At 30.9% G+C, this 14,285-nt stretch overlaps 2 protein-coding genes and 1 pseudogene across 2 annotated transcripts; 1 reads left to right on the top strand and 2 right to left on the bottom strand.

Moving 5' to 3' along the window:
* Positions 1 to 649: 649 nt before the first annotated feature.
* LOC147943975 (uncharacterized) lies at positions 650 to 1,820 on the bottom strand (annotated as a pseudogene).
* Positions 1,821 to 3,667: 1,847 nt separating this feature from the next.
* On the bottom strand, positions 3,668 to 4,680 carry LOC147943974 (putative thionin-2.4). Its single transcript, XM_087450274.1, has 3 exons — positions 4,276 to 4,680; positions 4,093 to 4,170; positions 3,668 to 3,992 (listed from the first exon to the last, which is right to left on the bottom strand). Exons 1-3 carry the CDS (start codon positions 4,508 to 4,510, stop codon positions 3,892 to 3,894), a joined length of 414 nt encoding a protein of 137 aa, XP_087306400.1. The 5' UTR covers positions 4,511 to 4,680; the 3' UTR covers positions 3,668 to 3,891.
* Positions 4,681 to 11,645: 6,965 nt separating this feature from the next.
* LOC147943973 (uncharacterized) lies at positions 11,646 to 12,449 on the top strand. The gene has a single exon (XM_087512422.1). It carries the CDS (start codon positions 11,646 to 11,648, stop codon positions 12,447 to 12,449), a length of 804 nt encoding a protein of 267 aa, XP_087368548.1.
* Positions 12,450 to 14,285: the final 1,836 nt, after the last annotated feature.

Here is a 14,285-nt window from a genome sequence, read left to right as displayed (position 1 = left end):
TTCTGTAATTTAATGATTTTCTATATAAAAAATAATTTGATATTCCATTTCTGAAAATATACTAGAAAGAGGAATTCATTAAAATTTAACCTAGCAATATAGCTTAAATTAAGGTGAATATAAAAGAGATTTAAAATTAAATTAATATTTGGCATTTTTCATTGCATTTCATATGATTTTACAGGAAATATATTTAATATTTGAAAAATAAATTTTGGAATTTAATTATTAAATATTTTAGGTAAATTTTAAATATTATAGTAAATTTTTATTTTTATCATTGACAATATTTTTTAAATAAGTGGTATATTTTGATATTGTATGTTTTGAATAAATAAAGTGTATTTCAGACATTTAGGAAATTTGTTTGTTATATATGTATTTTTAGGGAAATTTTTTAAAATGCATCTTTTTCAATACCCCTTTTTAGAGATACCAACAGAAAAAACTTTATTAAAAAATGTTCTCAGAAAATTCTCATAGTATTATGAGTATTACATAAACTAAAATAAATTAACATAACTAATAAAATAGTCCGTGCATATGCGCAAGATATTACCTAGTTTATAATAAAAACAAACAAGTAATAAACCTAGGATGCGCAGGATATTACCTAGTCTTTTTTTTTTTAACATCTTACTTTATTTTATTAAAATTGGAACTGAGATACATAGTTATCTTCAAAACATACGCATACAACCAAGAATTGATTATAGTTTAAGAAGAAGAAAACACAATCGAACAAGAGAATTAAACGCCGCTTTCTTTCATAAGCCTTACACGCTAATAGATTTGATAATATATTATCTTATTCGCCTTCTTCCTTAATCCTACATGATCATCTTGTTTGGCTATCGTTTTTTTGACGAAACTCCAATATACTTTGAAATGATCAATGGTTGCGATCCATCCGTTACATCGCATCCCAACAAAACATCTCCAGACATAGGAGATGACATCTTTCTTGGTTATAACTAATGCCCATGCTTGATGAGATGATGAGTACCATCTTTTGAATCTTGTTCCATGTAGACATCTCCAAAGACACACATTGAAATTGCCGAGGACTAATAGTAAAATCAAAATCAACATGATCTCTTTCCACCATATCCTTAGCCACTGTCTCAAACCGGTCCTATGAACCGATGTCTGCAATAAACATCTCTTAAACTCGCCTGCGTTGTCAATCCAATCCCCAATGATTCCAGGATCAAAAATCCAAATTACATCTCCATACCATTTGATGGAGGGGAATGACAACTGCCGAACACGCCGCTTCGTTCTTGAGACAATGATCAACGATTGGTTACAAGAAGAAGAAGATGAGACACAATCGGAGACAAAACACCGGCAATAACACAACTGTGTACACCGGAAAAGCGCTCTACAAGAGAGATAAATGGCTACGACGAGACAACATAATCGCATAACTATGGAAGAGAGAATACCAGATCTACCAAGCCAGAGTGTTTTTTTGCGGTTACGATACCATCGACGAGAAGGCTTCTGGTCCATCTTCAAGGTTTCTGGAAGTGGCTTTGCAACATGACTCACTGAAGTCGAAACCAAATTTATATGGTTGTGGGTGGAATGATTCAATAATAAATTAGGATAATATATATGAGGTGGGCACCATGGATTGAATTTTCGGTGAAACCCATCTCTGTGCTTCGTCAATTTCAAGAGTCTCTTCATGAATTTAGAGTGAAGAAAATTTATAAGAAGAACTCTGAATCTGAATAAAATTTAATGTTGAGAATGAGAAATTGCAAAAAACAAAAAGAAAACGAAAGTATGGCTGACGCTGGAGGCGACGCCGGCCAAGAGAAAATTGATATTACCTAGTCTATACTAGTATTTTTGCAGCAGTTTTTGCTCAAAAATACTTTTTGAAAATTTTATACATTTAATGCATTGACTTTAATATTAGTTACCAAAATTTCAAAATTAATTATAGATAAGATTTAAAAAAATAAGGAAATCTTTCTACCTCATTCAAACATAAATATATGATTTATTTCATTTTTTTATTTGAATTATCTTAAATTATTCTATAATACATTTAGTTGATAAAAATTATGATTTTTTCCTGCATATGATGTAATATAAATTTTTAAAAACAGATATATATTACTCAATAGATGAATAAAAAATTACGGGTACAATATCCCATATCATCTAAAAAAATTTGGCAATGGTTCAGAGTCATACTATAAAAGAGACCAAAATGATTCTGAATACAAATGAGTAGAAATCTTGATTTATCAGGCATTCAAACTTTAAAAACTTTTATTTGATTTATTCCGGTTCTTTATTTTAAAGATTTTTAAAAGGTTAAATATGAAAAATATTTAAAAAATTTTAAAAGTTAAATATGATAATTATTATACCGTAGATACACAATAAATATTAAAAATTAAGATGATATAGTGTGAGTTAAAATATCTTGGGACGGAGTTATATAGCGGGACGGATTTTATCGATATTTATATAAATTAAAAAATATCACTAATTCGGTGTTACAGGGATAAAACATCATTTCATTATTTTGTTAACACTATTGGTATCAGAGAATAGACATATCTAATTAAATTAAATAAATAAATATTATGTAAAAAATAAATTATATTACGGTATTATATGGTTTATTTAACAATTATTATATAATTATAACATATTTAACCATAATTTAAATATTTTAGTTATAAATAATTTTGCCCGTGGTGTACCGCGGGTCCTAATCTAGTTTATAATAAAAACAAACAAGTAATAAACCTAGGCCTTTAAGGCCATTATCCTCTTTAAATGCATTCGTTTTATAAAACCATTAGTTTCTGCACATCAATGACGTTATATATGACACATCCCCTATATATTAAAAGAGAAGCACTCTCATGAAAATGTTGAAGTGTCGCACTCACAGAGCTTCTGTACATTTTTTTAATAAATGCACTTACTTCTCATTGTTATTTACATAAATATGCCACTGAAATATTATAAACCAATGTTTTTTCTATTAGTTTTTAAAAATAAAAGATTTAATCAACTATTAAATCCGAAAATGTATTTAATTATCATTTTTATAGCCTATTTACTTATTAAAAGTAAATTACATTTCAGAAACAAGAAAAAAAATTATTCATTTATTTATCACTTTTATCATTTTTCTCATTGCATTTTTAAACTTAAGATTAGTTTAAATTAAATCAATTAGTTGAAAAATATTGCTTTATCTATTTAATGGTATAGTGATATAGATAATAATGTGAAACATAAAATATGTGAATTTGATTTTTAGAAACACAAAAAGACATCAAAACTTTCTATACCACTAATTCTTTTCCAAGTTCAAATATTTTACGGATGAAACGTATTTTATAGAATATAAACACAAATTTGAATAAACGAAAAAAAAAAATTACTTACATATTTTGTTTTATACAAACAAATCTTAAATCTCAAATAATAATTTTCTTCATAATATTTTATTTAAATCCGTTTATCCCGTATATAGTGCGGGTTGTACCTAGTTCAAATTATACTTGAAAATTTCTTAATCAGAATTTGAGATACGGTGTAGCAAAGTCAGGCATATGTTGTTGTCGTCATGACATCATGAGTTTGATTGTAATAGGACAATAATTTCGTTTTAGAAAGAAAAAAAATGTGAAGAGAAGGACGCGCAATATAATTTTTTTAACACAACACAGACAAAACGGAAACAATAAACATAGACAAACCGAAAACTGTAGCAGGTAACACAAGAGTGTAGCATTTTTGTCAGATAGACTGACAATTATTGAAAACGAAGGAAAACAAACACTTATTGAAAACATGGAAAACAACACTGTAAACATGGATGTGGTATCTTCAATCCGTGGATGTACTTGTTTAGGCGGTTTCAAGTGCAGGCTTCACAAAGCCCTTAGTGCAGAGGATAGAACATGTGTTGATACATTTTTCAACGTCTCCACCCACAATTTCACTAGCATCTAGTCACCAAAACAAGATTACAATAAATTTATTAATTAATCTCTATTTTTCCAACTACTATAATAATAATAATAATTTTTGGGGTCGGAGTCAATTTACCAGAGTTCTTGAGAGTAGTCATGGCACTGCACACAGAGGAAGCACACCCCAACTTGCAGTATTCATTGACAGCATCACCTTAAGTTACAAGTCAAAATCCATGCAACTTGCATCAAGATTGGAATTCATCTATGCAACGAATAAATAACAAAACACTAGAAAAAAAAAGAAAAATCAATTTACCTGAGTTCTCGAGACGGTTGTAAATAGATCCTGAAGGGCATCGACCATTATCAGAAACTTTTGTGCATCCAGTGGAAAATAAACAAACGAACTGGGGGATTCTTGGGGTATAATCACAGACAATATAGGCATTTCTCGCATTCTGGGACGGGCAGCAGATCTTTGCTTCAACTTGAATTTGCACCATGAGCAGACTCATCATGAGCACACTTAAAGCTACAAATTTGCCTTCCATCTTACAATTGACGACTTGTTTGGTTACAAAATGAATAGTATGTAGAGAAAAGACTAGCAAGTATAAGCTTGTATTGATGAAATGATAATGAAACAAGACTTGTTTAAATACTAGTTCTTCTACAGTTTGCCACCACAAACTTCGTCTGCTCAATAGTCTATAACAAACTGGCTTGACCATGCAATCACAAGATATTTTGTTGATAGAAGAGGAGAAGAAGACAAAAGATGAGATAGAGATCCAGTAAGTTATTTTTGGTACAAACATGTTTTAAGTTTCTTCGTTTTAACCAACTCTCTTGTGGCTGTGGAGGTTGTGTGTTTTAATTTGAAAATTTTGTTGGGACCAAAATGAACGTTATCTTCTCTGATTATAACTGAGATGCCCTTGAGTTTAATTATATTATGCTGAACTCTTTAAGAAGAAGTGATCCCTATAATCTATAATCTATCTATCTATACTATTAATTGGGGAGCACACTTAGGAATATAAAAAACAAAAAAACATGACATATATTCATGTTGCCAAACAGGTTCAGTTACTTATATAATTAAAAATAAAAAATAAATAATATATGGTAAACAAAAACGATTAGTCAAAAATCTAATATTTATGGAAACAATAATTATGAAATTAATTATAAAATCAAAATTACCTTATATTTTGGAAATGGTTTAAAGTTTAAAGTTTGCTTTCATAATAATCAAAAAATTTTAAATCAAAAATTATATATATATATATATATTAATTGGGAGCACACTTAGGGATACAAAAAAAAATAAAAAAAGCATGACATATATTCATGTTGCCAAACAGGCTCAATTACTTATATAATTAAAAATAAAAGAATAAACAATATATGGTAAACAACAACTGTTAGTCAAAAATCTAATATTTATGAAAATAATAATTACGAAATTAATTATAAATTAAAAATTACCCTATATTTTGGAAATGGTATAAAGTTTAAAGTTTGCTTCCATAAAAATCAAAGAATTTAAATAGAAAATTATATATATATATATATATATATATATGTAAACATATTTGATTTGATTTTAAATTGTGAGATATTTACAGAAATAACAAATCAATTTAATACAATTAAATAGAAACAAATAATCATATATCTATAATATTAATTAGGGAGCACACTTAGGGATACAAAAAAAAAACAAAAAAGCATGACATATATCCACCAGTTAAACAAACAATCAGAAAGTTTCATTTAAAATAATTAATTACAAAGTTATATTTTGAATATGTAATTTTTATGAATGCAACCTTTACAACTTTGAATTTTTTTTATTACTTCTACATGATCAAATTGAATTGCATATACTGTTTTGACTCATTTTTTTTTTTCTTTTATTTTTACCAAACTAATAATAATATTAGTTTTTATATATTTTAACTTCATTTTTTATTTTATCAATACTTATTATAATGAACTTCTATAATTATGGCTCCTAAAGACTTTGGGTTGAATTAAATTACACAAATTTATGTTTTCTGTCAAATTTTATATATTATAGGTCTTCTCACTATTTTTAATAAATTGTCTAATATAAACAATTTAAACAAATTAAAAATAAAAAATAAAAACCCTGCACAAAAGTGCGGGTTGGTCCATAGGTTTACTTCACAGAAATTAACCCCAAATAATTTTAGTTTTACTAATACATAATTGTAAAAAAAAAAAAAAGAAGATCATATACGAGACGGGAACAGGTAATCTAAAAAAAAACATTATATAAACTATTTTTCATAGAAAAAAGAACAAGAAATAAATATATCAAGATGAGATTATAAAATTACGATAGTTAATTTATACTTTATGTGAATCCAAAATTTATGGTGAAGCGGTTATTATTTCAAACGTTTAGAAATTTGATGAAGGTAAACCAATATAAGTTTATGTTATAAATGTTATACCAAATAATTATATTTACAAATAAAATGTTATGTGGATGTGAATCTTTTACCTACTTCCTTATTTGTTGGACTAAAATATACAATCTCAAATTGATAAAATATTATTAAAACTACGGTTATAAGATAAAAAGGGACATACCGTATATGGGATGAGACGGAGTCCAGAAACACATAAACAGATCTGTATACTATCTTTCTCTTACTATTTTTTAATGTACTTAAATCTAATCATCTTCTTTCCAAGCCAAACTGAAAATAAATTGGTACAAAGTTAGATTATGAATGTTAATAACATTTTTAACATTCATAATTACAAATGTAACTCCGCATAATCCAAACTTAATTACAAACTTAGTTCTTTTAAAATTACCTCCGCACGTATGTGCGGGTCCAATCTCTAGTATACTATTAAAAGGGAAACATTTTTAATAAGTAGACATAGATTAAGAGATTATTACATGAAATGATACTGAAAACAGAATAATGATATATAAATTGTGTATCCAAACAGATTGATATTAATCTATAACCAAACAGATTGATAGCCGAACCAAATCTGATAAAATTAACCAAATCGGGTAAAATTAAGTGAGATCACCTAACATTTAAATATCACATAAAAATTGGCTCAAATTTAAACCTACCATAAACAATCTAACTAAATCAATCCCCCATAATTAGTTTAGAATTTCTAAAAGAAGTTCAACTAAATCTAAACAAATCTCGGAAATTACCAACACAATATTGAACAGTTAACATAATTTACCAAGATTATGTGATCTCCAATTTCGAATTATATATCCACGATTACAAAATATTTTGTTTACTAAATTTTAGTAACTTACCAAATCTTCCAAGATAATATGATCAAATATTAAATACTATGATATATTCTTTAGAACATCCTACACCTACTATAAAAGCAACGTATGTGATGAACGTCGTACACACCTCGCATACTTCAAACTACAAACCTATCATTTCAAAAAAAAAAAAAATGGCTGACATTTATTAAGACCTACTATAAAATCTAAGTGGAGGTTATTGGTTTGAGATTTGAATAGAGTTTTAAATATTTTAAATGTTATGTAGAGTATATTGTTATTTGATCAAGATTTTGTTAAACTTTGTTTAGTGTTATTAGTTTGTGATTTGTAACAAGTCATTTAAAATCTTAACAACTTTGGGTTATTGGATTCAGACTTTTATGTTCAGACTTTTATAAAGTCATTAAAAGTTTTGTGTTATTCAATTAAAACAAAAAAATTTAGGATTGTTAATGAGTTCAATTATTATGTTATTGGTTCATGATTTTAGACACTTTATTTACAAAATAAAGTCATGGAAAATATCACAAAAATACAGGGATTATTTGGAGGACTTTACAAGATTTTAAAAAACTAATCAACAAAACTCTCTAGCAATCTTTAACAATCTTTCACTTATTCACTTTTAGTATTTTGTTGAACTCTTCAAAAATCTTCATAAATTAGAATCCAATACCACCCCTTAAATTAATCAACCCACAAAATTAGCGTATAATTTAAACAACTAATTAAAACTAATTAGCGCTTAGTTTATAAGGAAGTTCATATAATATTAGCAGCTTAATCTAGGAAAATAAAACAACCGACCCTTTTTTTTGTTAAATAATAATAAATAATATAAATATATAAATAAACTACAACTAGTGGTCCATATCCACTAGCCACCTAACCACATTCACAATCAACAGCGGAACAACACACCAATAAATATCCAATAAACCAATAATAATCCAATAATAATCCAATATCATAACATAAGCAATAACCAAATACCCAACAACAAGAAACAAGGAACCAGCAACCTAGCAATGTTTCTAACGACTCAATTCTAGCAACCTAACAATGTTAGACAACATCCAATCAAGTCCCTAGAACATCCTCCTCTTCATTGCCTTTGATTCCACGATCACACTTTGCCTTTACCTGCACACCACAAACAACAATTAAGATGCGTAAGAGACGCCTCGCATTAACGTACACGTACACATGTTTAGTATTTAAAATATTATATGCATATTTCATGATCAAATTGTCTATGTGCCGCATGACTTCGCTACACCGTATCTCAAACTTTGATATTAAGAAAATTTCAAGTACATAATTTGAATCTTTCATATATAATGTCATCGATGTGCATAAACTTATGGTTTTAACTTTTAAACTTTGCTACTTCTTGTGTCACTTCCTCCTAAACGGTTTAGCCATTATGATTTTCTAACTATAGGTCGAATATAACAATTTTTGAAAAGGTGGGTATATTGTTTTTCTCAACAAGATTTTATGATAACAAATTTATAGAACGAAATTAATAGCTAACGGGTAATTCGACAATCCAAAATGGAGTTATGAGACATCCACAAGATTTAAAGGCCTTTAAGATTCATTAGATTCGGACCCGCATATACGTGCGGGTTGATTTCAAAAACTAAGTTTACTAACATATTTGTAAACATTTTTTTAGAAATGTTATTAATATTCAAGATCCAAATTCTACATTTGGTTTAGACAAAAAGAATGATCAGATTTGTTTTTGTTATCAATAAAGACAATACCATAAAAAAAAAGTAGTAACGAAAACAGTATGTTTATTTTGAGACAGAAAATGCGTCTCGTTCCGTATATGTTAAGATTTTTCTATCGCATAACTAAAGTTTTAATAATAATTTAACTACTTGAGATCTTATATTCTATCTCATTACTAAGGTTTTAATAATAATTTAAATATTTGAGATCTTATATTGTAGTCCAACAAATAAGAAAACATGTAAGAGATTCAGAACTGCATATATGTACGACATTTTATTGGTAGATATATTTATTTGATATGATATTTAGAACATAAACTTATATTGGGTTGTTTTCATAATATTGTTATAACCATCAATTTTGGATCGACATGATAGCGAACCCGGATCAATTGTGATATGGATTAGTGATCAGCTCAGGTTAGGAGGTTTATGAGGGCTCTACGTGATGATTAACCCCGTCTGCTATGCCTGCCCTGCAATATATTAAATTATATTGACCCACGAAAACTTGTCCCATGTAATCCACATAAATAAATGTTATGTCTGAATCATGCTTGAATCTAGAATAGTTTAGATAATATATTTTTTCTGAATTACATGTTTCTTTCCATATAGATATTAAATTAGATGATCGTTTAGAAATATCAAATAATATACTACCAAAATTAAATAAATTTCCATATATACATTACCAATATTAATAATCTAATTAGCTATGAACACTTTTAAAACGACTTTCATAAATATTGGCTACTTATCAAGTTGTTGATTTAATTTTAATTATTTTGTAATTTGTAAACAAAGATCCACAAGTTTATATGACCAGGATCCAACGGGTCAACAAAATTAGCTGGTCTTTACTACCAAAAAAAATAAAATTACCTTTTTGATTTTTTCTCTTCTAATCAAAAATAATCTACCCCTAAAATGTAAAACAAAAAATGTGAAGTTACAATTTATGTAATATATTAAAAAACAATTTATCTTTTATACCACACATATATATCTTACACTATTTGTAGATAGATGCATAACTCTAGTAGTACATAATTACATGTTGTTTTCATCTATATAACTCTAAATACAGTAAAATCAATCACAAGTAAAGTATATTATACGTCAAGAAGTGCCTTGATTTTTCTCCTCCCTGTTTTACCTTAGAAAATACAGACATTACAATCGTAAATCATTTTAAAAAGTCTTTTAATCATGCAATTTCAAAACTTTGATTAGACTATGGGCCAGTTCGTTTAATCATGCAAGTTCACGTTTTCTTAATCTGTCTCTGGTTTAGTTTTAGCGACACTAATTACCGAATTCATTGCTTTTAAGTCGCTCACTTGTAATTTGAGGGTTGAAACGAACATACCTTATAATATATTATTGAAAACTTGAGGGTTGCCACTACAGTGACATTATATTCTATTATAACATATATAAGTTATAATAAAAATTAAAACCTGTAGAGTTGTGCAAAAGGTGCGGTGTAGCTTGTGTATTCTGAATTTTTTTTTTATTGAAAACATTGTAACAGTTTTTCCTATGATTTTGGTTTTACATGTCACTCTGTATAAACCACAAAAAAAATATGAGAAAACATAGGCTTAAGAAAATAATTCAATATTAAATTAATATGTAACTGATGATTCCATATTTATTCAAAACTGGCATATTCGTTGTCCTGTTAACCACTCAAGTCAAACTCTCATTAATACATGTATATATACATGGGAATGAAATTATCATAACCTTCCATCCTAATGTTCACGTGTACTTAATCTTATATACTTGCTTTTTGAAGTACAAAAAGTAAAATAATAACTTTAGTTTACATGTAATTTTGAGACTATAATACATGAATTTAATATATTATTGGTTTAGTGAATTAACTTAATAGTTGCTTTCCCTGGTTTCTTTTTGCTTCATACTGAAGATGTTACTGGGTTAATCACCGAGTGAAAAAATCTGAAACAAATCAATAACTTGAGGTAGGAAAAAACACCAAAAGAACTATTTTGATTTTATATAACCAAAAAACACCAAAAGAGCACTAAAAAAAAATACCAAATTTAGAGAGGTTAATTTAGAGAAGTCTTCTATAATGTTTGGCAAGAAGGTTCCTTCTGAAATAAGGGATCAGTTGAAGTCGGTTATTGGTATTTCTAAAGAGGGGGGTATGGGCTCGTATTTGGGCATTCCTGAAAGCCTCCAAGGATCAAAAACGAAGGTTTTTCGTTATGTTAAAGATCGGTTGGATGACTGAGTCAATGGTTGGAATGCAAAGCTCTTATCGAAAGGTGGTAAGGAGATTATGATTAAATCAGTAGCGCTGGCACTTCCTAACCATGTGCTGTCCTGCTATAAATTGCCGCAGGAGTTGACATCTAAATTAACGGGTGCTATTTCCACCTTTTGGTGGAAATCCAATGATAGGACTCGTGGTCTACATTGGGTGGCCTGAGATAAATTATGTAAGGATAAGTGTGAAGGGGGTCTAGGTTTCAGAGCCCTGGAACAATTTAATGATGCTATGCTAGCGAAACAGTATTGGCGGTTAATTCAACATCTGACGTCCTTAATGGCTCGGTGTTGAAGGGCAGATATTTTAGAAATAAACACCCTCTTATGGCCAAAAAACCATATAACCCCTCCTTCGCTTGGAGGAGTATTTTTTCAACTAAGGAATTGGTGGAACATGGAGCGCGGTGGGCGGTAGGATCGGGTTGTTCTATTTCGGTTTGCCGTGACCCATGGATACCGGATATTCGACCACGCCCAGCAAATGGTCAGGGAAGACACTGGTTACCGAGTTTGATGGTGAACCACTTAATTAATCCTGTTACGAAGGATTGGCATTTGCCTGCTCTGGAGGAGTTTCTGGATCCGGGGGATATACAGATTATTCGGAGTATGGCGGTCAGTAAAGTCCAGCGATCGGATTGTTTAGTATGGCACTTTACCAAGTCAGGGAAGTATACGGTTAAATCAGGATATCGGCTAGCCGGAGAATTATTGACGGATGTCGAATACGGGCCGACTTGTATGGCCCTTAGGGCCCAATCGTGGAAACTTGATGTTCCCCCGAAGGTCCAACATTTTTTCTGGCAGATTGCTTCGGGCACTCTCCCAGTGTTGAAACGGCTTGCGTATAGGGGTGTCCAGTGTGATACTCTCTGCAAACAATGTGAGTCTGCACCAGAGACGATTAACCATGCTCTTTTTGACTGTCCTCGTTCGCGCGATGTTTGGGGTTTGTCGCCGGTTTTGGTAGTTCCGAATGGTTTTCCATATGCTTCAATCTATGCAAATTTAGATTTTATTTTTTGGCGGGCAGATTCTCAATCGGGGGATCCAGATGTAGCTATCCACCTCCCCTGGATACTTTGGTCACTATGGAAAGATAGGAATAAAAAGTTTTTCAGGGGTTAGAGGCAGAGCCGATGGAGATTTTACTCCAGGAGAATAATGATAGACTATTGTGGGAAGAAGCCAAATCTTACTCAGATAGCTATTTACATACTACGCCTCTGCTGGAGGACAGGGGGGTGTTTCCTCGTTGTCAGATTGATGGCTCATGGAAGGGTTCAGATCCTCTGCAGGGACTGGGGTGGTGGTGTTGTAGTGATGAAGTTTCGACGCTTCTTCTGGGAGCACGGAGCCAAAGGCGCGGCTCCACATCCTTACATGCAGAGCTACAAGCCTTGATTTGGGCTATGGAGTCACTTTTGGCGGCGGGAGTGGATTGTCAGAGTTTCGAGACAGATTGTGCAGAACTGGTGGCAATGGTGGAGATGCCTGACGATTGGCCAGCTTTTTCGAATCTGTTGGAGGAGTTTTTTGTGCTCAGATCATGCTTCCCCTCCTTCTCCCTAACCAGGATCACTAGAGAGCTCAATGTACGGGCAGATTGTCTAGCCCGTTCTTCAAGATCTTTACTTTCAGAAATTTCCTTTGTAAACTCTTTCCCTCCGGTTTGGGCAACCAATCTTGGAGTTTTATTTTAATTTAATTAATGTTTGGTTGAAAAAAAAAAACCAAATATTTTAATAGAACTATAGCAATGAATCTGAGTGATCGGCATGTCAATAGAAGCAGTACTTATACAAAAACAAATAAGCTGCCATTTAGGGTTATAGAAAAATCTTTCATTTAATATATTTTTCTTAATAGTTATGGTTCCTATAATTACTCCGAATGGTTAGTAGGTTAGGAAAATAATAATTCTAAATTTTCAAAAATACATTTACAACTGTGATCGATAAAGAAAAAACATTTGTTATATTGGTAGATATTTTAAGAAACAATCAATTAGTTTGTTATTAAAATGGTATATTGTTAACTGTTTTGATTTTTAATTGTCGATTAGTTATGGCAAGTACAAATTATTAGGGATATATTTAATTCTGATTTCCTTATTATCTATGTTTATAATTTTTCCGAGATTTTGGTATTAATTTCCGAGATTTTCTTAGATTTTTTTTTTTTTGATCAAATGATTTTCTGTAACATCCGCGAACCGGAATATGCGTTTTTGGTTGGGGTGTCGATCGATACCCTTGTAGCATCGATCGACACCACTAATTCTGGATTCGTCGGGTTTGTTTCAATCGTTGATTTGGACCGGTTTGGTTTAAGGAAACCATTGAACCGGGTCTTAAAAGGAAGAAAACGACCTAGGTCGTGTTTCAGAGGTTGTTGTGTCGCTGTTTGAGAGAAAACAAAAGGAGAAAAACAGTTTCAAAGGTTCTTGAGAGAGTTTGTGGGATTTCAAGGCGTTTTTGGTGAGATCTTGCTGTGGGAGTGAAGATCCAAGGCTAGGAACGTGTTAGAGGGCTGCTGAGAGTGTTGGATTCGTTTCCTTTGGTCTAAATCTTCCTTCAAAGAGGTGAGTGTATGACCATGGCTAATCTAAGCCTTTGATTCCCTTGTTCTTGCTTGTGTGTTTTTTTCTTGCTGGGAATTTGTTGATACAGGTTCCTACGGAGGTATAAGGCTTGGGTTTTGAGTATTGGACGTTTTGGAGGAGATTGGGAGCGAGATTCGACTCTCGACTTTGCGCGGATCGCAGTTGCAGAGGGAGTGTCGATCGACACCACTTGGTGTCGGTCGACACTAGCAAGTCAAGCATCGATCGACACTGTGGGGTAGTGTCGGTCGACACCATTGAGCTAGTGTCGGTCGACACTAGGCTGGTGTTGGTCGACACCTCCCTTCCAGCGAGACGATGTTTGATTTCCTGGTTTGTGTGTTTGTTTGTTGCTTGTT

This window comes from Camelina sativa, chromosome 5 (genome assembly GCF_030686135.1).
Source record: "Camelina sativa cultivar CO46 ecotype springtype chromosome 5, ASM3068613v1".
Lineage (NCBI taxonomy): Eukaryota > Viridiplantae > Streptophyta > Magnoliopsida > Brassicales > Brassicaceae > Camelina > Camelina sativa.
The sequence above is the reverse complement of the archived record's forward strand: the minus strand, read 5'-3'. Positions and strand labels throughout refer to the sequence as shown.